The sequence below is a fragment of the Trachypithecus francoisi genome, unplaced genomic scaffold (assembly GCF_009764315.1).
Source record: "Trachypithecus francoisi isolate TF-2019V2 unplaced genomic scaffold, Tfra_2.0 Lachesis_group14, whole genome shotgun sequence".
NCBI lineage: Eukaryota > Metazoa > Chordata > Mammalia > Primates > Cercopithecidae > Trachypithecus > Trachypithecus francoisi.
In genome coordinates this window covers 46,677,753-46,703,804 of record NW_022681459.1, presented here as the reverse complement: position 1 = coordinate 46,703,804, position 26,052 = coordinate 46,677,753, and the positions used below count along the sequence as shown (strand labels likewise).

The 26,052-nt window shown below is 41.3% G+C and overlaps 1 protein-coding gene across 4 annotated transcripts in view; it reads left to right on the top strand.

Moving 5' to 3' along the window:
* The window catches only part of PITPNB (phosphatidylinositol transfer protein beta), a 68,581-nt gene extending 48,825 nt beyond the window's left edge, over positions 1 to 19,756 (top strand). For 2 of the 4 annotated variants that reach the window (XM_033233095.1, XM_033233093.1), the window contains exons 9-12: positions 11,090 to 11,200; positions 12,824 to 12,946; positions 16,327 to 16,412; positions 17,786 to 19,756. In XM_033233095.1, coding sequence (XP_033088986.1) covers positions 11,090 to 11,200; positions 12,824 to 12,946; positions 16,327 to 16,374 — 282 coding nt within the window. In that variant the 3' untranslated portion in view covers positions 16,375 to 16,412; positions 17,786 to 19,756. The remainder of the gene's footprint in view (positions 1 to 11,089; positions 11,201 to 12,823; positions 12,947 to 16,326; positions 16,413 to 17,785) is intronic. The other 2 variants (XM_033233094.1, XM_033233092.1) reach the window with 1 other exon arrangement.
* Positions 19,757 to 26,052: the final 6,296 nt, after the last annotated feature.

Genomic DNA, 26,052 nt, shown 5'->3' with positions numbered 1-26,052 from the left:
AATGGTGATATTTTCCCTCTGAATTATTGCAGTATTTACTTCCTGTCTGCACCAGACTGACTAGGGGAAAATAAACTTTTCCTTGGTACTAGGTTCTGTACAAGGTTACATTTAATCTTTACAACCTTCGTGTGGTGTAAGTTCAGCTGCTTTATTTTATATAGTTGAGAAACTTGGGCAGAGAAACACACACAATAGTTGTAGGAGAAACAGCACAACGTCTGCCATTTCTGGAATACCTGATTCAGTGCTAGTTACAGCAGTGTGTAAGGTATGGAGATATAGCAGGTTTTAACTCTTAATCCAGTGACTCCTAGATCACCATTCTGTACCTTTTATGCCCTGTTGCATCATTGGCAATTGTGTGACTCCCTATTCATGGTATTTGCCAGAATTTGATAATTTCTGTTACACTAGTGGTACGTTTTCAATGGTCAGGGAATCTTTAAGTGTCAGAGGCACTAAGGGAGATCCATTAAAAAGCCATTGGGAATCTACACAAGTTGTAACTTAACCCTCACTCTGAGCCTTGATTTCCACATCTCCAAAATGGAAATGATTTTAGTAACTACCAGAAGGTAGTTGTAAAGACTGGGTGAAATAATGTTAAGTTCCCAGCACGGAAGAAGTGCATAATCAGTGTTAACCGTTATCATTGTCATCATGCTTTTGTCTTTCGTCTCTTGGGGTTGCTGAGATCTGTAAATGTGACCCTGTATTTATGACGCATAATTCTTATCTGTCTGGTATCCAGAGAGTTCCTCTTATTCTAGAATGTGTTCCCCTCATTCTGCTATCTAGGGATTGTTAAACACATCCGGGTTCACGTGTCTTTACTCCTCATGGTTATATATGTTTAATGAGTGATTTTATTTGGTTATCCATAAAGTAGAGAACCACACGGTTTAGAAAGGATTCACTAGCAGGGGATGATGAGGTTGCTAAGGAATATATTTTCATATTTTCCACATTTGTTAAGAGTACAGACAATTTTTTTAGTCTATGATGTGAAACATAGCCTTTATTTTTAAAAAACTACAAACCCAGAGATGCAGGCCTCAGTTGTGTATTTATTTTCCCGCTGAAGAAAGAATTTTTAAAATCTGAGTGCATGAATTATATTTTTGTTACTTAGGATTCAGCACTTGATGAAGTGACTGTGTGCATAGTAATAGGAAAGCGATTTATAACCTGATTAAGAATTTTGCTTCAAGGCAGAATTGTACATTTCTGATGGATGTAAATGTCTTGCTTCTCTGTAGCACTGTGTGCACGTGTGTGTTTGTGTGTGTGTGTGTGAGAGTACCTGTTTCCGTTTGTTTTTAGCTTTTCAGTTTCCCTTCTCTGATTTGAGTGAGGAATTGTCATTTTAACAGATTGAAACACTACCTTTGAAGATTATGGTTTCATTTTTATCCCATGGCAAGGCCTCATTTCTTCCTTCATTTAAGCCAGACATCTCTTGAAGATTTAAGCTTCTGTGTCTACAAATACATGATAGTTAATAATTAGGCCTCTAAAGGTCTTTGTAGGAGGCTTTGTCAAAGCGTCTCTCCCTTATAGGGCTTGATGTGTCTCGGAAGTCTCAGCCAGAGCTCTGAACTTCGGAATATATAAGGGGATCCGGTCAAATAAATAAGTTGATCCAGAAATTATGGTGGTTTTTAAATTATCTTTATGTACATGTTCTTTCTTATCATAAAGGCATGCCCCGTTTGTCTTTTGTGTTAACTCTAGCCTGAGCTAATGCTCCGCAGTCAGAGCTTGGCCGTTCAGATTTTCATACTGTTTAGCTGCTCAGTCAGCTTTAGACTCATTCTAGAACAGCCATAGAGGCCATTCTGGATCCTTCATGCCAGTGGAGGGAAACCATATTTGTGCATGATAGAGATGTTAATTTGTTTCATGCCATGCTACCAAGATTTCTTTCTTTTTCTACCCCATGTCTGTGAAAAGATGGTGGTACACTTGGTGTCAGTGACCTAAGATAAGGAAACTGCAAAATTTTTTTGGCCAGGGATAGGAGGAGTAGAAGTGAGTGATGAGGGAGAAGTTGAAATTCAGGTGTAGGCCGGGAGCGGTGACTTAGGCCTGTAATCCCAGCACTTTGGGAGGCCGAGACGGGCGGATCACGAGGTCAGGAGATCGAGACCATCCTGACTGACACGGTGAAACCCTGTCTCTACTAAAAATACAAAAATTAGCCGGGCGCGGTGGCGGGTGCCCGTAGTCCCAGCTACACGGGAGGCTGAGGCAGGAGAATGGCGTGAACCCAGGAGGCGGAGCTTGCAGTGAGTAGAGATCGTGCCACCGCACTCCAGCCTGGGCGACGGAGTGAGACTCCGTCTCAAAAAAAAAAAGAAAGAAATTCAGGTGTGGAAATCTCTTTTGAGATAGAGAGCGGCAGGAAAGCCACCCAGAGACTCAAGTGGCTTATGAGCAGTGTTTTTTACTTGGTAGCCGCCCTAGTGGAAAGACTGGGAGGTGCTCTCTTGTTTCTTAGCCTCATCATGTCTGTGAGATCCAGGGAGGATACAAAGCATTTGAAAACATGTTCCCTCCCTGTAATCTCACGTTTGAAACCCCATAGTGGGTGGCATAAAGAGGCTTAGTAATTAGTTTCTGGTTAGACCACATTTTGGGTTATGTATAATAAAACAGACCTTCAAGCGTGGCTGAGTTTTTTTTTAATATCTAGTTTGATGACTACATTTTTAATTTGATTTTTAAAATAAATATATAGCACATAGTATGTACTAATTATGTTAACTCCTACAGAGGATACCCAAAAAAAAAAAAAAAAAAAAAGGTTTTCCATGTCTTTAAGAAGCTAAGTGCTCTAAGAGCAAAACTGATTAATTCTAACCTTATCTTGGCTGTGGAATGAATGTCTCTGTTCTCAGGCAGAGTTAAAGGATTCAGGCACAGATGAATGAATGTCTTATTCAAGTTCAAGAAGTGATTTGGCAGTGTGAGCTTCTTGCAGAGATTCTTCCAGACACTTCCAGAAACAGTTTTCTTCATGAGTTTCATTTGAAGGTGAACTTGGGGTTTTGCTTGAAAATAGTGTCACTCCTGGAGTTATCAGACACAAGCATGAAGCATGTAACATAGTCCTCTTTAGTGAAATGGGTGTGAGCCACACAAAAAATTAGGTTTGGAGGAACGTGGAAAATGTGACTGATTATCCTCTCACAGGCAGTAAGTTTTCCTGTCTGGATCTTATTTCGCCTATTTTTGTGAAATTAGATTAACCTACAATTAGTTCAGTCTTTTTTAACTCACATTTAGTCTCACGTTTACTTCTTCCATTTAATATTTTCCATTTGCCCCACCAGATGGGCCTCCTCCACCTTTGAATGCCACTAGAGTCTTGCCGATGACCTTCTCATGGCTCCCAGTGTGTCTTGGGTTAGCGGGGTGGTTTATGTATTCCCTCTGTCTTCCTTCCCCCCACCTCCTCCACCTCCTGTTGTTCACACTGAATTTTAAACGATAGGCTTTGTGTCTGACTTACCTTGATATGAGTCAGTGCCAAGCAGGGAGGTTTGCTCATAGTAGGGGCCTGTTAGTATTTGCTAGATTCAAGTTAACTACCTTAAACCAAATAAAAATCAAGTAAATGTTGGACTTCCCATGTATTTACAGAAATATAATGTCCAATGTAGATCTGTCAGAATGGCTACTAAAATAAATGGTTACCTAAATAAAGTTTAGGTTACCTAAATAGAGAGAATAGCTGAGTTGGGGAATGGGAATCTGCTTGAAATTTCAGTACATAGACGTCACATATATTTCGTCATCTTGTGTTGATATTTACTGATGCACACACACTGGCAGCACTCCCAGCAGTGCATTTATTTTTAACTTTCTTGGTGAAATCTGCGTTGGAAACTTAACATCACAAAATCAGCAGCTGAAATTAAGCATTCACATTGCCTTAAATTGAAAAATGAAAATATGAAGACAGTTATGAGCCTTACAGAAACTGCTGTGTCTTTGCAAAGTGTTAACTCAGGTTCAGTGTAGCATATACCTATTCCATCTTCATCCCAACAGTTTTAAATAGGAAAAAGTATGTGTAAAGTTGACAAATCTCATGAAACTGAGGGGACTGTATTTTTAGAAAATACATTTCCAGAATGCCTTTGGATTCTTTTTAAAAAATGTTAAATCTCTTTTACGTTTGTTTATATTTGTTTGTCACAGATTTGAGAAACTAGTTCTTGTGGGTAACATGTACTGATTGCTCACTCTTCCAGTTAAACACACTGTGTTTTGTTTAGTTACATTGTGTGCCTCTAGTATACATTACTCCCCCTAAGACCTCATCCACATACCTTAGAGTAACCTAATATGTATTGTTAAATTAAAAACATGGCTCGGGCTTGGGAGTTTCATTTACAGTTAAAAACATGAAATGTAAGGAATTCAGTGAATATACAAACTATTTAAATACAATTTTGGAAACATTTCACAACTAGTGCTTACTATATTACAGATGAAATTTAAATTATGTAGCGATGAGTCATAATTTGAGGTTCTTGTTAGCCCATGACGTTCATCTTGTAGAACTTTTGATTGTTCTTTGTAATCAACCATTCTTTACCCTTTTAAGTTATCCTTTTAAATTTTCATGCTTTATGTAAAACTGAGCAAAATCATTTTATTTACTTTCAGATTAGGAAGGAGTTAATGTTTTGCCCTAGAGGAGGAAATGTTAGGTTTGGGCTGGATTGGAGTTATGTGTTAAAGATCTTAGTTCAGATTTTGGTTTCATTTGCTTTGGGGTTGTTTTTTAGCCAGTGAAGAAGAAAGAATCAGAAAAGTTTATTTAAAACTTTTATTTTAGGTTTGGGAGGTACATGTAAAGGTTAGTTATGTAGGTGAACACGTCACGGGGATTTGTTGTACATAGTATTTCTCACACCGCCCCCCGCCCCCCCAATAGTTATCTTTTTTGTTCCTCTGCCTCCTTTCACCCTCCCCACAACATATGTATTTTTTTTTTTTTTTTTTTAACATTTGTATTTTTTAAAGTCAGAGAGGAAGCTTTGTCTTGCCCCAGGCTGTGAACCTCTTGAGAGCTGGGCAGAGACTTCTGGAACTTCTTTGGCTCTTGTGGATTCTAGAACATTGCTCTGAGTGTGGAGTCCCAAATATTTGCCCCTTTGAGATTTTTCACATTTTGAAGGTTACATATTTCTTCACTAGAATGTTGCTGATGCCTTAGAAGTGTTGATCATTTTATTTTGCATGTATACCTTGTAATTGCTTTAAAGAAAAATTAAATATGGGGTGGACTAAATTTATGTATTAAAGATCTTAATTCGGCTTTTAACTTGATTTTGTTTAGCTTTGTTTAGATTTAGTTTACTAAACATCAGAAGAAAGAAACCAAAAGCCAGATTGTTTATAGTGAAAGAAGAATGAAGACTTGAAATAGTACCCAAATAATTTAGGGTAAAGTCAGTCTTTGTCCTAAAATACTCTGCTGAGGGCAAAAAAAAACTTTTTTAGCGTCAATTTGTTTTTCTGCGTATTAGGTTTTTTTAAATTTTTAAATGATAATTTTGAAAATAATTGTACACAAAAGAAAATAAAAATTAGTTGTCTAATTTAATTATTACTATTTGGTATATTTTCTGATTCCTGTAGTTTATTTTGTTAGGAATCTTTATACTATACATAGATACCTATTTGTATTAATTCTCCTTTTTTTCCTTCCCACATTGTTGACTGTTATTTGAATTTTTTTCTTTTTCTTTTTCTTTTTCTCTCTCTTTATTTTTTGAGATGGAGTTTTGCTGTTGTTGCTCAGGCTGGAGTGCAATGGCACGAACTCAGCTCACTGCAACCTCCACCTCCTGGGTGCAAATGATTCTCCTGCCTCCCCAGTAACTGGGATTACAGGCACCACAACCAGCTAATTTTTGTATTTTTAGTAGAGACGGGGTTTCACCATGTTGGCCAGGCTGATTTCTAACTCCTGACCTCAGATGATCCACCTGCCTCGGCCTCGCAAAGTGCTGGGATTACAGGTGTGAACCACCACAACGCTGGAAAAAAAAATGTTTTTTAATGGCTGTATGCATAATAGCCCATTGTATGGAAGGCCTGTGAAGTATTTCACCCCTCTCCTGTAGTGGATATTTAAGTTAATAATTATAAGTCCAGATTTTTGCTGTTACCAGATAAATCTGTGGTATTATTTCTTTACTTGATTAATAGGATATATTTCTGAAAGTGGAATTACCAGGTTAAAGGGTACAGGGTAGGATATGAACCGCTTTTAAGACTTTTTATTAGGCCGGGCGCGGTGGCTCAAGCCTGTAATCCCAGCACTTTGGGAGGCCGAGACGGGCGGATCTCGAGGTCAGGAGATCGAGACCATCCTGGCTAACACGGTGAAACCCCGTCTCTACTAAAAAATACAAAAAACTAGCCGGGCGAGGTGGCGGGTGCCTGTGGTCCCAGCTGCTTGGGAGGCTGAGGCAGAAGAATGGCGTAAACCCGGGAGGCGGAGCTTGCAGTGAGCTGAGATCCAGCCACTACACTCCAGCCTGGGCGACAGAGCAGGACTCCGTCTCAAAAAAAAAAAAAAGACTTTTTATTACCTAGTGTCAGATTTCACTCCAGGGAGATGATACCAAAAGGATTCTTTTAGGTTACTGTATGACATTCGGACATTTTCACTATTTTCTGTGTCATCATAAGTATGGAGACTTTCAAAGCCATATTCTTAACTTAATCAGTACTTTTAAAAACCATAGCTCACATTTAACAGATGACTCCCACAAATCATTTTGAGAATTGTATGAGAACTTTTAGATATCTTGTATACATTAATAATAATAATGATTGAAAAAAATGTGTGTAGCTTGTGTGCTCTCTACTTTCATCTGGTAATATTTATGTTTTTAGGCAACAAGCTGTTTAGTTGTTTTTTAGTTGGGTGCATGTTCTTCTCTGAAGGGTTTTTTAAAAAATAATTACTTGTAAATTGGATGGAAAACAAAAATCAGATTGGGACTGAATATACATTTTAGATCTGAAAAGATAGCTTAGGGAACTGGTTCCTTTTTGTCCCATGGCTTATAGTTTCTAAAATGAATTTTATAGACCAATGTTACTTTATGAATTACCAGTATTAATTGATTTGCACAGCTTGCCAGAGTCACTAGAAAGAATGTGAGAAATAAACTTGGTTAATTGTTGAAGTCATGTATGTGTACTCTGTTCTTGGAGCTCAAGTTTAGTATAGGCATTTGTATATTACAGTTAGCTTAGTCCTTTAATTAGAACCAGAACCATGCTTCATCCCACTTTTTTATAAAATTGCTGGAGAATTCTGAAGCGTCAGTGTTCTAGGTACACCCAAGATTTTCATTTAGTACAAGGTGTCCAATGATTTGAAGTTGTAGAAGAAAGCTTTCAGCAGCTCATAATTAATAGGACCTTCTAATGTTCAATCTGGAAAGTATCTTAGAGTTCATCAGTGGTTTGGTGGGGTACTCAGTCATAGAGGAAATTCACGGTGGGTGGGTGGCAGGCTGGGGAATATTTTCTGAAGCCCAGGCACATTATAGAATAAAACACAAAATTATAGGAAGTTTTAGGACAAGCCATTGGATGTCGAGGATGTGTAATGTTTACCACGTACAGCCCTAGACCAATCCTGGCCCTCAAGAACCTTAGTTCACTCACCCCTGCTTTTAGTTTTTCCTCAGTGGAGAATGAAAAGCTCTGATAGAGTCTAGTTTTCCTGTTACAGATGGAGAAACGAGGCCTAGAGAGAGGTTAATGATCCTGCCCTGTGTTAAACAGGAAGTTACCTTGCAACCCAAGTCCCCTTAACTCCTAGTGCTACTGTTTGGCAGCTGTATCTCACAATTAAGTGTCGTATTCTGCATAACCCAAATTGTATTGCATATGAGGATTTTCAGTGACATTCATTGGATTAGAAAGTACTTCAGCATTGGCTCGTTGTTTATTGGTCAAATGATCTGTGGAAGACCAACTCTGTTGTCATTTCAATAAAGCAGGGCACTTAGAAGCTAGCTCTGTCTTATGGAAGGCTCGTTGACGCTTCTTCATCCAGGAGCCCAGCTTAAGTGCCAGGGGCCTGCAGAGCAAGGGGAGTAGTATGTAAATATTTGATTTTAGCCCAAGCCAGCATCCACAACACGAGGGTGTTTCCTGGGAGAGAATATTGACACCAAGGGCAGCATTATTTACGTAATTATCCTCTTCTCTACGAGCTACATTTATGTCCCCTGACAGCACCTAGCACAGAGTAAAGGGTAAATGGTGCCACATAATACTTGCTGAATTATATTATATTACTAAAGTATACACATACACATACATCCTGAATTTTCACATTGGTACTCTGTTTTATGGGGGAAAAGTCATGGAAAAATAGAGCTAAGCTAGCCAAGATATTTTGTTAACAGAGCTCACCTGCAAGAGGACAGTTTGCTATAATATTTTTATTTAATTGCTTACTGGTGCTACCTCATTGATTTAGCCCATGTATCAGGTTATTCTTCAGAAGATGAAATGTTACTACAGAACAAATGTCTTGAGAAAAGTTGATCAATCATGAAGGACTCTATAGAACATTCAGTCACATTAGTAATACCAGGATAGAATTTTTTATATAGCATATCCCTAGAATTAACTTAAAACTGCGCCATGGTATATAATTTGGAGAAAAAAATGTGGTCTGGTGTTTCAATCACATAAAGGAAAAATAATCTTGAGGTTTAGAATAAGACCTGGAAATTAATCATTTTTTGAATGTATGTGGCCGATTTGAGAAATAATCTTTGCTCACACACAGCTTTTTGAAAGTGGGATGAGTTGAAGCTGGTAAGTTGAAGCTGACAAGCAATGGTGGTGGCACCCAGTGGGACTGATCAGTGATGTCTGGGCACCACCATGTGAAGACAAGGACAGCGGTGAAGAGGGAAGAGCCCGTGGGAGAGGCTGCTTTGGCCTTTGACTCAGTAATTTAGTTTTTATAAAAGGGGTCCCCGTCGTGTTGCACTGACTTTCTTCTCTTATGAGGCAATTTGTTTAAAACTGTCTTGCAGGGCCGGGCGCGGTGGCTCAAGCCTGTAATCCCAGCACTTTGGGAGGCCGAGACGGGCGGATCACAAGGTCAGGAGATCGAGACCATCCTGGCTAACACGGTGAAACCCCGTCTCTACTAAAAATACAAAAACTAGCCGGGTGAGGTGGCGGGCGCCTGTGGTCCCAGCTACTCGGGAGGCTGAGGCAGGAGAATGGTGTAAACCCGGGAGGCGGAGCTTGCAGTGAGCTGAGATCCGGCCACTGCACTCCAGCCTGGGCGACAGAGCGAGACTCCACCTCAAAAAAAAAAAAAAAAAAAAACTGTCTTGCAGATTCAAAAGTGGTCAATACAGCACTTATTAAAGAACAATGGAAAGAGAGAACTAATGTGTATTAAGCCTTTCAGTCTCACCTACTAAGCATGGAACATAAACTGCCTTACCTAGTTCCCACAACCGCACAACAGTCCTAAGATGATGTCACCTTTTTTTTTTTTAAATCATCTTGTAAGCACACCAACACTGGGGCTTCAGGTTTACAGAATGGCTCTTTTCCCCAGACCATACTTGCAGTCTGCCTCTGCTCTCTGTGGTGCTTTGGTATGTGCCTTCTGCAGTAGACTGAGCCCTGAGGGCTCACTGCTATGAACCTGTTCCAGGCTTTTCTGGGTCAGCTCAGGAGTATTTTGGTCTTCTGCGCACATCACCTTGGAAGTGGACCTGTGTATTTAAGTCACTGATGTATGCTGCAAGCTCCTGGTCCACCCCCACTCACTCACTCCTGAAAATAAACGTGCTAGTATATTGAACTCACTAAGTAAGGCAAAGCCTCAGTAAGACTCACAGAAATCATCAATAATAACATGGGTTGCAGTGCCCCCACCTCTCACTCCAGTTTATTTATTTATTTATTTTTATTATTATTTTTTGAGACAGAGTCTTGCTCTGTCACCCAGGCTGGAGGGCGATGATGTGACCTCAGCTCACTGCAACCTCTGCCTCCTGGGTTCAAGTGATTCTCCTGTCTCTGCCTCTCTAGTAGCTGGGATTACAGGCTCCCGCCACCACGCCCAGCAAATTTGTGTATTTTTTAGTAGAGATGGGGTTTCACCATGTTGGCCAGGCTGGTCTCGAACTCCTGACCTCAAGTGATCTGCCCACCTTTGCCTCCCAAAGTGCTGGGATTGCAGGTGTGAGCCACTGTGCCCGGCCTATTTTTTTTTTTTTTTAGAAATAGGATCTTGCTATCTTACCCAGGCTGGTCTCCAACTCCTGGCCTCAGGTGATCCTCCCACCTCGGCCTCCCAAAGCTCTGAGATTATAGGCATGAACCACTGTGCCCCGCCTCTCTTGGCTCTTTAAAAAAAAACAGTTTATTTTCCTTTGTTTACCAGAACAAGTCTTGATTTGATTCCTGACTACACCATTTAAACTGTGAGGTGTAGTCATTTGTGGAAATTGAAGTCTGTATGTATAGGATTTACCTCCAAATATTCGGTAATTACAGATCATTTTTGCTGTAGCGTCACTTTTCGAATCTCCCTTCTATTGAAAATACCTCATTTAATAAACAGTACAGGTCCACTTGCGAATATCTGAAGATACAGGAGAAAGCTGAATTTCCTTGTCATTTTTTATTGTGCCTCACCACATCCAGTGGGAGTGTGGTAATGGTGTTATGAGAACCCTTACGTATTAAAGGCTCACTATTGATTTGATGTGAATAGAATTTGGTATTTAATATGAAATCTGAATAGTGTAATTTGAGGCAGAGCAACATACCTATTAAACTTTAGAGCTAGGAAGTAACTTGGTCTGTGGAAGGAGGGTTTACAGCAGGGGAATACTGCGGCTTTTGCTAAAATGATTTCAAGTTTTCAAATATCTGAATTAAACACATGAGATTGTAATTTTCTTCATGTATGTCTGTGATGTCGTTACACAACAGTCAATTTTAATGAAAACATAAATATTTAAGTCACAATTTCTCCTTTTCAATTTTTCTCATCTAGAAGGAGCTGGCAAACAGCCCTGACTGTCCCCAGATGTGTGCCTATAAGCTGGTGACCATCAAATTCAAGTGGTGGGGACTGCAAAGCAAAGTAGAAAACTTCATTCAGAAGGTAAAAATATGCTGAAAACGTGGTGATTAGATTTAGGGTAAGATCGGAGCTAGCTATTAATGGGATATCTTCTCTATTGTTACTTTTTTTCCCTCCTTTATGATATGAAAATTATTGTCCCTACATAATTCATTTTAGCCCTTCTTTATACCTCGAAGCAGCAAAGACAGATGGCAGCAGGGGTTTTAAGGGACTTTCTTTGGGGACAAGCACAGCAGCTTTTTATTCAAAGTGCTTACCTTATGATTTGCCCAGCACTTCTGTAGAGAACCCTTTTCCCCACACAGCACGTCCCCAAGAGGACCTGGTGTTCTGATCCTGGCTGGAGGGAGAGAGCGAGCCCAGCCTGCTGAAGGGCTCCTCTGCCCCAGCTCAGCTGGACCCTTCCCCCTACCCTCCATATCTCTCAGAATATATATGTGTGCCTTGTGCTGTCACGGGAGGGATGTCTTCTTTAGGTCCTTAGTGAAAATAGGCACACTCTGAACTAAGGTATACAATCTGATGATCCAAATTCTACTTGTTTCTTTTTTATGTCTTCTTTATTAAAGTGAAAGTAACATGGGCAGTTAGATCTAGGAGGAGGGGAGAATTGGAATTTTATAAATGCACACGGTTGTTACTACCTAGGAATGTTGAAATATTTCCTTGGTATTTACTTTTCCTGGAGGGTGAATATTTATTCTGTTATTATTATAAAGAAACCCTCATTATATCTCAGATCTCCACTATTAGTTGTGTCTGTTTCATCATAACTTTTCTATTTTTAAACTATAACTGCTGTAATATTTTATAAGACAAGGATCTCAAAGTGCTGGAAACTTTGATTATTCATGGGCCTGCTTGCAGCTGGCCCACAGTAGGCATTCTGTAAATATTGGTATTCTTCCTTCCTCTTGGATCATAATCATAGATTAACAGTCCAGTTCTGAAAAATGGAAGTCACACATGTAATTGATAAAGTCCTTTCTATTCATGGAAAAATATTTTTAAGTTGAAGATTGTCCAGAAGTACTGTTCCATGCAGTTTTCTCTCTTTTTGGGAAAGTTGAATAAAACTTAAATAATCCCGCAATTGAAACCACATTATATACATGGTTTTTAAATATGTTTGTAATAGTGGCAGCAACGTGTTGTGTAGAAAAATTAAGGGCGAGTTTGTAATGATTCTTAATTTAATAAAAGAACCCAGGACTCTTTTCTTTCAATGCATTATTGTATTCCACTTCATAGTGGATGTTAAGAATGACAATATATAGTTTTATAGCAGAAGAAATCTAGTTGACCTTTGCTCATTGACATTTAGAAAAAGGTAAAAATAAATCAGGCCCAGCAGGAATGTGTTGGATTAGGTCATACACACCACTTTTTTTTAGTTTCTACTAGATCATGACACCTTTGCCTGGGAGATTGTTTTCCATTTCACAGGGAAAGGTTCTTTTTTTTTAAATTTTGCTGTACACAATGATAATAAAATGGAATTATGATTTCCACAAATCTACAGAGTAGTCTTTTTGAACCAAATATGTAAATTTCATGGGTTAATTGGAACATGTACAGTTAATGTATCATTAATCTTAGGTTTTTGTCATCTTATGCTACTTTTTTTCTTTGCTTTAAAAGCAAGAAAAACGGATATTTACAAACTTCCATCGCCAGCTTTTTTGTTGGATTGACAAGTGGATCGATCTCACAATGGAAGACATTAGGAGAATGGAAGACGAGACTCAGAAAGAACTAGAAACAGTAAGACTGGCTGTTCTATGGCAATTCTCTAATTTTCCCTTTTCTAAAACTGTATACATGCTTGATAAATACAGAGCTAGAATTAGGAAGAGTGTTATTAAAAGCCATTCCCTATTCTACTTATTCTCATCAAAATGGAGTTTCTTAGACACTGCTATTCCTTCACATATTCTGATCTCTCTCTTGTTGAGCAGATTGCGTGAAGGTAGACTAGAGTTTTCTCAGTCTAGAATTTGTTACCTGTTAAATATCTAATGCTTCTGTATTCTTTCTTACACACTAACTCTAGTTCTCTATGCTGGTGCCTTTTAGACACTTTGCCAGACTAAGTTGCTTTTGGCTCAGTTTGTATCACAGCAAGTTTACAAATGTTAACACGATAAGTCCTAGTTCGCTTTTTTTGTAGAAAAGGTAAGGCTAGAGGAATTGCCTCCTCTGCTTCTCCCAACTAGCAGTGAATCTTTATTTCTTCCTAAGCTTTAGGCAGATTCAGGTGATCCTTGGGCAAGAGGTCAGCATGCCACAGTTCAGTGTTACAGCCCATCCCAGCTGCTCCCCACCACTAGTGGGCAGGGCCGGCAGCCAGTGGGCGTCTTCTCTCTTGTCGGGATGGATGCTTCCCTGGCTTCCTCTTGCATGTGTCTGGTTTTGTTTTTGCCCTGGGCCATGTTTGTCTCCAGTCGGCAGTAAGGCCCCATGGGTGAAACGAACCCAAGGAATGTCCAGGGCCTGCTAGTGGTTTCCATGTGGTCATCTCAAGTCCTGCCAACAGGCCCAGTTTTGGAAGCCCTGCAGGTGTGAGCATTTGACAGACGCCTGCGTGTGAGGCAGAAACTCCATTTAATCACAGGAGAATGGCAGCAAATCAGATTCTTTGGCACAAAAGGAAACCTATTTTTCTGGCACATAGCATTGTAAAGAATCTGTTTAAAGTTGCTTACTTTTGGTGATTACAGCAGATCTGCTTCTAATTAGTTTTATATAAACCTTCTGAGAGGACTAGGACATATTTTCTTTATAAGGCAATAAAATATTTTAACCTTATCTTATACATAAAGTAAACTATAGGCAGACTCCAACTTATGAATGGATTTTGTTCCAAAAAATTTTGATTGTTTGAAATTTGGAACATATTTTATAAATTAAGGTTTGGTTTCTAGACTAGCCAGCAGAAGCCTCTTTGACTCCAATTTCTTATACTAATATTAGAGCTCTGAATTCTGGATATAGGGAATAGGGTGATGAAATGGCAAGAGCAGAAGATACCCCCCTCACTTCCTTATTTTTATTCTAGCCACAAGCAAAACATTTAAATAGGCAACAGCAGGTCATGGGCACTTCCTACCTTTCTTTCCAGCCCTCTCTCCCACTTCTGTGTTCCCTTTTTCAAGAGTCAGTTGCCTTTTTCTGATTATAACAAGCACCCCGCTGGCCCTCGATACCCTATCCAGTTTTAGTCCATTTGCCTTGTCTGGTTTCACTCCCTCCAAGTGCCCAAGTCTCCAGGAATACCTGCCAGCTCTGCCTTCAGCCCTTCCAAGCTGCTGGTGGGTGTCCACTGAACATGAAACAGAAGCAGCAAGAGACACCCATCCACACTAAGCCCATGATGTAGCGCTGGCATTTTCAACAAGGATTTACCAGCAGCTCAAAGCCTTGGGAGAGAGCCCTTCTCTCAGTTTTTAATTGTTATGCTGAAGAACTGTGTGTCACATGGGGAAGAGTAGTTACCAATGACCAGGTAATAAATATAGCCCTATCTGGTTTGGACTCTGACTCCTGCCTATCTCTGGACCCCTTGGACAGAACTTGACTGAGATTTCTTCCCCCCAGGGAAGTGCTCTTGCTTCCCTAACAAGTTCTCAGCCGCACGATACCTGAACACAGAATGGTCCCAGCATCAACACGCTGTGACCCTCCGCTGTGGAGCTGGTGACTCTTGCTCTCAACTATGGCAGTGGGCCTGCAGGTGCAGCTGCTGCTCCATGAAGATCCGTTATTTGTGAGCTGGAAATTGCACTCATGAAGAAGGTGTAAGATAGAGAAGTAAAAGCCCAGTTCCTTAGACAGTGTCACCATTCTTATACCCACATTGCTGAAACTGATTAACCCCCTCATAAAGCTAGTAGAAAATCTATCATTGCTTCACAGTGAGGGTACATAGCAATTGCTTTGTCAACTATCTCAAAAACATTTTAAGACAAATTTCACCATTAAGTGCTGCATCTTAACGTTGAATCCCATTTAAGTTATTTTGCTGTAGGTCATTGGGGAGTGCTTGATTCCACATCACAGAATCAAGATGCTGCTACTTTGAGTCCTAACAGTGGCTTTGTGAAAGCATCCTCAGAATCTGGGCAGCATCAAGCCTGCAGGCCAAGAATGCCTACCCAGAAAGCACCTGCCTCTTGAAGAGGCATCTCATTTTAGAGTCCTCTTTACCACGCAGGAATTTCTTTTTCCTTGAGGTCCTGACCCCCGACACCTGATGATAGATTTTAATGACGTTATAATACTCTTAATTCGCAAATATTTTAAAAATTGGATTTCTTTCAAATGGGTTTTGGCCCTGGAGAGAACTAGTATCTTGAGAGGTTAGGCACACGAGGAATGCCCCTGCCTATGATCTGCAGGGAACTGCCCTGGGGTTGAGGCTCAGCGTCTGAAGGAGAACTTTAGGTTAGCGTTTTACCTGTTTGTTCTTAACTGGCACTTCTGGTACAGGGGTGGGGGTGAGGATGTGTTGAGTTTTAATGCATTTATTTCATTTGTTTGTTTTCTGTTCATTTGGTTTTTTGTTTTCTCATTGAGTTGTGTCGCTTGTCTGGTGGCTATTGTTATGAATGCCTGTCCTTTCTAATACATCTGTGTGCCCTTCATGGTTTGCCATACATTGTTTCTGTGCTTGCCTTTTCTTCCTTTCACTCTCCCTCCTTTCAGTAAACTTCCTTTAAAGGACTCCGCTGAGAGACCCTGTTCTCAGAAGCAGCAGAGAGGTGAGGCCCACACCCTCATGGCTTCCTTGTCTGGCCTAGGGACTATACAAATGTGGACCAGACCTTTGGGCCATTTTCTCACATATTGGCAAACAATTTATTTACCCATTGGCTGTTTTTCATAATTTTTTATCAGCCTGCAGGCTTTTGTTTTTTACATTTAAGGATAGATAAACCTTTGTTTGTGCTAAGAAAAGCCTTTTGCAAGAATATCTTTAAGCCAAAGTTATTTGAGGGGCCTCAGAACATCATTCTTAACGTGGATATGGTTATAAACAGTCAGCCGTCACTTCATAATTTCTTCTAGATCTTTTTTCTTCCCTTGCTTACTAACCCCTATTTAGAGTCTGATTTCAGCAGCTCACAATTTTATTTTACGTTTAGATGCGTAAGAGGGGTTCCGTTCGAGGCACGTCGGCTGCTGATGTCTAGATGAGTCCCCTGTAGGGTCAGAGACAATATCAAACTGTGTAAGTGAAGACCTGGGTAAAAAGATGTTTCAAAACCTGTACCTTTTTGCTGATGGGCAGTTAACTTGCTGAGCAAAAGCTCTAAGTGTTAAATGTGGTTTTATTTTTAGAAGTTAGAAGATAAATATTTTAGAAATTAATAGTGAACATTTATTATATAGTCTTTAAAAATTTTACCTGTGGACCAGGTTGAATTTAGTAATCCTGGGTTAGTTTTTAGTGTTATGGGTTAGAACCCAGCCGCCAGGTGCTCTTACTCATCATGTAGCACGTTGTCCTAGAAGCTAGCTGATTTTTCAATACCGAGTTAATTGACCTGGTTCTTTGTAGAACCATTTGTGGTTAGTAAGGAAATATGTAAAATCACTTGAGATCAAATAAAGATTCTCTGTCCCATACCATACGAGCCAACCTCAATAATTTATTTTGGCTGCAATATTTTCTGTGCACCAGCAAGTCTTCCTTGATATTTCGTCTTCAGTTATTACAGTTAGCTGTACTCTGCGTAAATGCACTTTAGTTCATTTCTGTGGTCTTTTTTTTTTTTTGAGGCGGAGTCTTGCTCTGTCGCCCAGGCTGGAGTGCAGTGGCCGGATCTCGGCTCACTGCAAACTCCGCCTCCCGGGTTCATGCCATTCTCCTGCCTCAGCCTCCCAAGTAGCTGGGACTACAGGCGCCCACCACCTCGTCCGGCTAGTTTTTTGTGGTCTTATTTCTTTCAAACATTATATGCCCATATAACAAATTTTCCCAGAGATGCAAAAAAAAAAAAAAAAAAAAATCAAAATCTCCCTCACAAATTGAAACCAGTGTGAGTAAACAAAGATCGACAGTATGCTGTATCATTTGTTTATATTGAACTATGATGTTTATTAGAAAAAGAACGAGATGTAACACTCCCCTCCCTCCACTGTGGTTCTTTGCTGCCCCACATGAGCTACTCGTTCTTTTAATTTTTGAACATTGGGATGAATGAAGTGTTCAGTTGTGAGAAAAGCTAGTTGTGCCAAATAAGAATGAAGTAACTCTTCCAAGATACCCCCAAAACACTTTAAAATTCTATGTTCATTTAAAAAATAATAATAATAAGTTATTGTTACTTTTGTTAAACTCTCCTAAGTTTTTGTGATTTATTTCTGCCTCGACTTTATTTTCCCCTCTGATGAGAATATATTGTGGTCTTATTTGGTAAGACCAAAATCTTTTTAAACAGATGAAAATTGTAAGATGCAGTAGTAGGGGTACATTTTCTACCAAAAGTTTTGATACATTGAGAAATTTTTTTTTTTGGAAAGTGTGTGTGACAAGCTGCTGTCTAACATTTTCTGTGTCTATTTTAACACATTTTGCACTGTCTTTCACTTTTCTTACAGTTACGTAATCAAGGTCAAGTGAGGGGAACAAGCGCAGCCAGTGATGAGTGAAGAAGAATCTGACCAGTATCTTGCAGTGTTGACGTTTCCCAGATGTGTGCTTGTGATGATACACACACAAGCACAGGTTCTCCACCACGTGTGTATATATGTATGTGTGCATATGTCTGTAGCTGTATATAAAGCGCATGTAGAGCTACAGATCCAAATACACACATTTGTGTATATATGTACATACAGACATACTGAAGGGATTAGTACAATTTCTCCAAAGTACTGTACCTATCTTCAGCAAGAATGCAAAAGAAAATATTTTCAATATATATACCTGGAACAGATTTTAATAATTATCAGAGTAATACCGTTAATGGACAAATTGACTGCAATGTAATACTAGCTGGTATGTTTCATAAATGTCAAGTTGTGGACCAATATATATAGCCTTTTATTATTTTTCTCTTCTTTTAAGTCAGTTTCTTATAAATTTTTATTTTAGTCCCATAAGCAGTAGACTCCCACAGAAAATTTCTTCAAAATTTTTTGGTATTCCAGGGAATCTGGGGTGTAAACTCTGAATATATTTATAACTATTTATTTCTGGATGGTCATTATCTTGTAGCCAAATTTGACAGTAAAAGGTAAGGAGCAAAGTTACAGGCCAGTTTTTACTTGTTTGCCCTGAGGGAAAAATCCTTAGAAAAAAATTCTGGTTTTTATTGGATTTTTATATTTTAAATTTCAAATATTTTTCTACATCAAACCTAGCAAAAATGGAGATGACGGTTTCTGATTTATAATAAACACTAGACAATTTTCAGGCTCCTGTTAGGCAAACATATTGATGGAGAAATTAGTCTTAATAGGATTGTAGGCTGTGTAGAAAAGCTGAAAGTATAGCACTTCACGGAGTCTTGTTTTGAAGATGACAGTCTGTAACTACAGCTTGGAAACTGCAAATGGTCTAGATTCCTCAGCTCACATGATAGGATATAGTTAGTGATGACATTTTGCTCTTCTTGTGGAAACACACTTCAAGTGGGAGATGGTGACTTTGAGATAGGAACAATTTAAGGTGCAGTGTGAGTCTGGCCTGTGCGCGGTGAGGAGGCCCCGCCAAGAGGCTGGTGGACCTCCGACTATGGGATGTGCTCTCAAGTAGGACGTCATCAGAACAGATCCTGAATAGGCATCATGAGAATGCTGGTCAGAACGGGCTGCCACTTTTTTTTTTTTTTTAAAGGAAGGAACAATAGCTAGGTAAGATTTTTATCAGCTTTCTCTGTCTGAATCCAGTTTTTCCCCTGTCAGTCCTGGAAGCTTGAATAGAATTATATTGTTGAAGCCTTCAGGTCACAAACTGTCTTTTTTAACCTCCTGTCCCTCCTAAAACACGCCAACCCCTGCAGTCAAATCACATTAGTAATCTGATTTGCTGACAGTCCTGTCCTGCCTGCTCCTTGTTTTCCCACATGTCCTGCATCCCTCCCCCACTGGAGTGATTTCAGTGAATCAGACAAGGAAGGATGTTTAGGATCACTACTGCGTTGCAATACCCTGTTATCCTCAGCAACAAAACCCACATTTCATACATCCTTTGTGTACTCAGGATAAAGACCGATGTTTACTCTCTGGGCACTGTTGTAAGATAGGTTTTGTCAGAGCGTAATCATTGTCTGCAAAGTGTTTGGTGCGAGGAAGATTATTGCTAATTTTGTGAAATAAAGAGTCTAGCCCTCTCCTTTTAATGAACTTAACTCTCGCTGGCATCTGTAGTATCATTGGGAGCTTAGGCACACATGGAAATGAGAGCCCGGCGCGTGGATTTTAATGTTTTTCTAACAACTGTGGAGATTTGAGGGGATGTGTGGTGAATGTAAAATACCTAGTTTACTTGGCAGTCTCTTGTGTAAATTACAGTAAAACAAAGTAAATGAAATTTAAACGAAAAATAAATTTGATCACAAAATGCCACTTGTGTGCTTGAGTGGTTGTTTCCCTGAGCCACTGGTTCGGAACACCTCAGACCACTACTCTGTTTCTCGAGAACTCTGTCATTGGCAGCACTGCCACTCTGGGAAAATTGTTTTGTTTTCATTGCAAATTCTTATTCTTGAAATGTACCTGTGCCACACTAAGTGGTTACGTTTGGTTTCTTAAGTAATTTTCTGTCTTTAAAAGCTAAGCAGTAAACTAAAGGATTACATGTTATTAGTCTCAGCAGTTTTCAGAAACTGTTTTTCAAGGGGAAAACAGGGAAAACCCATTGTATTTTTAAAGCACTTAGTAAGGATTTTGCCATTTGATTCTGATTATTTGAAGATTAGGTCTTTTTGGTGCAGGGTCACCTTTTACCTCTCCTTTTAGGATTTAGTCCTTTCCAGTCTACTTTTTTGTGCGTGTCACAACCATATTCTTGTGGTTCTGGCTCACTTTGTAGAACTGCTGAACATAAGGAGAGGTAGCCGGCTCTATGGTTGGATTTAATATATAGTGTCATATGTTGGGATATCTTACTGGTTTGTTTTCTGAGGTAAGTTTCTTAGTGTTGTGTTTCAGACATTGTGTTTGCGTTTACGGTGACACTATCATTCATGCACTTGGCCATCCGAGCACGGATACAGTGAGCACTCGGTTCTCTCTGCCAAGATGAATAAAAGCAGTGTACATTCCAGCGTGGGAGACAGACATGTGGACAGGTAAATTACAAGGCAGTGTGATTAAGAGTAGAGAGTTGGTTGAGAGAGATCTTAGACACCATCCTCATTGTATAGATGACAAAGCAGAAGTCGCCAAGGCAGCCTGGCAGCTGGGACCCAAGAAGTCTAGGGTGCCAGTCCTTGGGCAATGTGGGGTCAGGCACACCCGGGCCCCCCTGGTTCCTGGCTGAGTCTTGGACTCCTCTCTCAATGGAGGCCGTGATGCTCAGCTGTAAGGCGGTCAGGGTCACTTGAGACACTGTGCCCTGTAGCACAGTGGGGCGATTCTTCCCTCCTGTTTCATTCATCTACCAAACGGCCTCCTAATTGATCTAAAATCACTTGGATCTTTTGTCCTTGTGGACCTAACACCTGGCTTTTAAAGTTTAACTTTCTGTCCCCTCTTCAACTTGCTAAATTGAAAAGTGTTACAGCCCAACCTCCACAAATCTTCTCAGGAAATAAGAGACATTTGTTAACATTTGTTTTGTACCTTTCCTCTCAGCAGCTTAGTTGACAAGGGCAGCGTGTGGGATTTCCTGTTCTTGCTCATTTGGAAGGAGAATGTTCTTTGTTCTTAGACCCTCAGCTCTCATGTGAGAGCCATAGAATGTTGCGAGGTGGAGTTCTGTGGATACAGAGGGAATGTTTTCAAGTTAGACTTACTGCCAATGTTAGGATTTGGGACTTTGCATGATTGGGAGGGAGAGGGAGTGCTGGACAATAGGTTAAAAGTTGTCCCGCTGAGCTTGGAGCATCTCCTGCCAACCTGGAGCGCTTCCCAGGAACCCTGCCAGTGTCACTTGGGGTTATGTTTTCTGATTTGGAAACGTTAAGCAGCAGCAGGTCTCTCCAGAACTGGTTCTTCAGCTGGATTGCCCTGGGAAAGTAGAGATTGCAGCTCTTCTAAAACTGCCTCTCACAGAAGTTCCAAGGCCAGGCTAAATATTGAATGCAGTACTCAGCAGCTGAGACATCTGATGCTTTGGTGACCATCCCTTTCTTCCATCCAAAAGGGCCTCCACTGGAAAGCATCTATTGTTTTAAAAATACTTTAGGACTCATTTTTACTTCCCCCACTCCCTCAAGATCACGTACGCTCCCAAGTGAGGGTTACAGCCTCTTAGGAGGAATCACTGCTTCATGACTTCCTCAGGCATTTATATTTTCTCTTCTGTTGACTTAAATCGTGAACTAAAATTTGTCCCTATAGGAAAGAAGAATGCTTCGTCCATTCTGGGCTCTTCTCATTGTACCCAGACTGTGTCTTCAGGACTCTCATCTCTTGTCAGTTCTGTTATGCTAGAAAGACTGATTTGAAAAAATTGAGCTCGTGTAAACCTGTGCCCTCCACTCTGGGGGAACCCATGTGGGGAGCCTTTGAAAATATCACTTATCAGCTGGGCGTGGTGGCTCACGCCTGTAATCCCAGCACTTTGGGAGGATGAGGCTGGTGGACCATGAGGTCAGGAGTTCAAGACCAGCCTTGCCAATATAGTGAAACCCCATCTCTACTAAAAATACAAAAAACAGCCAGGCATGGTGGCAGACACCTGTAGTCCCACCTGCTTGGGAGGCTGAGGCAAGAGAATCGCTTGAACCCGGGAGGCAGAGGTTGCAGTGAGCCAAGATCGTGCCACTGCACTCCAGCCTGGGCAACACAGCAAGACTGTCTAAAAAAAAAAAAAGAAAGAAAACATCACTTATTTACCAGGTGTCTTTCTGTGGCTTGGGTTTGGTGTGCTCTCTGTTCAAAGGACGGGGTAAATTGCTAAGAGAATTCTCATTCTCTCTTCCTGGAAGATCATTGAGATGACTGCCTTCTGTCCCCTACCCATTCTTCAAAGCTTTGGCGTCAAGTGGCACTTCCTGTAGGAGGCCTTAACTTGGAATGACTCCCTCTGCAGCACACCCCTCATATGACTCATATATACTATGCCTTGGTTAATAGATGTCATCTTTAGATCTCTGTATGTTTTGTGTCCCAAAGAGTTTGGGAGCTCCTTAGAGGTAGGAGCCACAGCTGTGCCCCCAAGTAACTTTCCCTGATGGAAACTGACTCTGAAAATCGCTCCTTTTTACCTATAACAGATATCTGCCTGCCCTGTGCCAAGGCCCCTTTTGAGTCCTGGGGTTCGAGCAGAGGGAATAATAACCAAAAAGTCAGTAAGATGTAACTTCTGCCCTCAGAATTGAAGCCTACCAACTAGCAGTGGGAAGTAGTAGTTTTGATAGCTGATTGTACAAAATTCGATGAGAACAGAGGAGGGAGCTCCAAGTCTGCATTTCCCTCCTTGCTTTCCAGGCACCTAAACCAGAGGTTTCAGAGACTGCAAACTAAACAAATCTAAAGCAAAACTCTTTTTAGTCCTTCCTTCTTCCCAAAAATGTACTGTCTGCATTTACTATCAGTTAACTGTATCACTGGCTGTGCTACCCAAGCCAGAAATCCTAACTGGCCCCTAAGTCTAAAAAACACCCCCAAATGACTGAAATCCTGCCCCTTTTGTATGTCCTGCTCCAATGCAGACTATGCTCTGATGCACCATCTTCTCATCTAGGGTGGGGTCTGCAAACTTCCTGTAAAAGATTTTAGGCTTTGTGGGCCATATGGTCTATTACAAGTTACTCAGCTCTGCCCTCACAATGCAAAAACATCCATAGAAGACACATAAATGAACACTGTGCCTGTTCTAATAAAACTTTATTTACACAAAGAAATGGCAGGCTGGATTTGACTGGAGAGGCCATGCCTTGTTTGCCAAGCCTTGGTGTAGGGAATTGTGTGGATAATCAGGCTCTGCCCGAGTTAGCTTTTGTGCTGTGCCCCTTCTGGAACACCTGCATGACTTCCTGAGGCCCAAAAGACTACTGCAGCCAAAGCCAGTGTCCTGCCATTCTTAAAGTGAAGCCAATGAGGCTTATCAGTCTCACTGCTTAATACAGGGTCAGTCACAGGTGGAAGGAATCAAGCTGATTTCTCTGCTGCCCTAAACATGCACATTGACCACAGAAATAGCTCTAAGCACCTGTTCCCCCACCAATATGCACAGAAAGCTGAAGGGCAGAGCTCTGATGGGTTAACAAAAGCAGTTGATATATGGAATAGAATGAAGATAGGCCAGGCACGGAGGCTCACAGCTGTAGTCCCAACACTCTGGGAGGTCTAGGCAGGCAGATCACAAGGTCAGGAGTTGGAGACCAGCCTCACCAACATGATGAAACCCCATCTCTACCAGAAGTACAAAAAGTAGCCAGGCGTGATGGCACGTACCTGTAATCCCAGCTACTCAGGAGACTGAGGCAGGAGAATGATGTGAACCCTGGAGGAGGAGGTTGCAGTGAGCTGAGATGGCACCACTGCAATCCAGCCTGGGCGACAGAGCAGCAAGACTCCGTCTCAAAAAAAGAAAAGAAGATAATTCTGATTAAACTCTTCTCAACTGGCCTAATTTCTCTCTACAGCATTGTCCAGAAAATGCTATCTGTGGCTGTTAAACTAAATCCTACACTCATAAAAGGGCTCATAGATATCCTGTACCTTTTCCACAATTGAAATACGACTCCCTAGATTGCTAACGCCTTAACCTGGGCTTGGGGTCATGGCTTTTGATGGGATTTGCTGTGCCTGTGCCTGTGCCAGGCCTTTGCCCAGAAAATGAGCCCAGAGTTTCTGCGAGTTAGTGACACTCCACCTTGGGTTGAATCTGTTTACTTCTCGGATTTCTAGGAAGCCTTAAAGCACCGTGACATACTTCCGCCTTGTTGATCCTTTATATATTCTGACACCACCTGCTAATCAGTCGATAGCAGAATTGCCTTGCACTCCAGACTGAGGGAGGTTCATGAAGTGGAACGAAGGAGTGGCCTCCTGTGTAATAATGTATGTGCTAAACAAAAGCTTCGCCTCTGGGCATCCTATTGCATGCTGGCTCTCTGCAGCCCAGAATACTGATGCCACAGTGTCAGTGCCGCCTCCACTTTCCCATGGCCTAGGGAGTCCCTGAAACAACTTTTCAGCCTACCAAGAGGTGCTGCGAGTGCTCCCCACCCAATGTGTCCTATAGCCTTCTCTCCCAGTGTCATTCTAAGAGAGGTGCTGTGTAGGACGAGAGACTTCTCCCAAGTGAGGCTGGAGGGAGGCTCGGGATCAGGCCCAGAACAGCCATGCATAGACATCACTCAGTCCATTCATTCCCTTAAATCAGAGGTCTGCAAACTTTCTATAAAGGGCTGGATAGTACATATTTTTGGCTTCGTGGGCAATACAGTCTCTGCTGCTCAGTGCTGCCTAAACTAAACTACTCAACGCTGCCTTTGTGGTGGGAAAATAACCATAGACATTACCTAAATGGGCACGGCTGTTTGAACAGAACTTCACACAAACAGGCAGCAGGCCAGATTTGGCCCAAGGGCCACAGTTTTCCCAAATCCCTGGTTTAAGATTCTTTTCATAGTTATTCCTCTTAACATATCAGATTGCAAACAATAATAACAGTACCAACCAGCAACAGCTAGCACCTACTGTAAGTCAGGTACAGCACATCATTGGCCTCTAATCTTCACACCCTATGAAGTGGGTGCTGTCACTATCCTTGTATGCTTGAGGAAGCTGAGGCCCAGATTCATATATGTTTGCCCCACGTTTTATTACTAAAAGTGGTGGAGCCAGGACTGTCATCCAGGGGCCTCTCCAGAGGTGCTCATCCTACTGCCCTGTCTTTGAGAACTGCAAAGCTCCATGCTTGTGGCATTCAGCAAGGGGTGACCCTAATGACAAAAATTCTATTATGGATACCCTAGGCTCCCAAACAGCCCTTAGGAGTAAACTTCCATGGCTTATTGTTCCCAGAGTCAAGAAAACGTTTCTTTCTAGACAGTGTTGAGCATCCCCTCAGTCTTGGTGTCAGGAATCCCCATGTTGCATTTTACATCCAACCGAGGCACCATCCTCAGGCAAGGCTTCCTGCCGTAACTCCTCATTCCCCCTTCCCACCCTTCATCCTTGGTTTTTGCAATGGTGCTGGGAGGCTTGAGGGTTTCAGGGTCTCCTGTATCCATGCCTCCTATTGTAAGCCGCCTCGGAGTACTTAGAGGGCAAGGTTTAATGATAATGAAATGCGGAGACAGGAACTGTGCTGCAGTGGGGTGAGAAATCAGAATACCTGCCCTCCCTCTCCTGCCACAGCCAGGCAGGAAGTCTCCCGGCCTGCCAGCATCCAGAAGGGAGCCGCTGTGGTGGTTTTCTTAGCGTGGGGGGATCGTGAGTAGACGCCTCCCTTACCCCCAGAACTGTCTTGAGTGTTTTACTTGACAAGAGAATCTTACTAGAACTTTTTGTAAGGCACAAGGCCTCAAGAACCCTTTCCATATGTGACTGCCCAGTGGTGCCTTCTACCACTGGGGATCTGATTTTTTCAGTTTGGCGTCTCATGGCCCATGAGCTCACTCCCCTTCCTCGGCATGGTGTGTGCCAGAAAGCCCATGTGGGGGTGGGGGGTGTATTTCAGGATTCCTCCCGGCCTCTTCCAACCCGACAGGCTCAGATTTTCCACTTGTGCGATTGAGGTC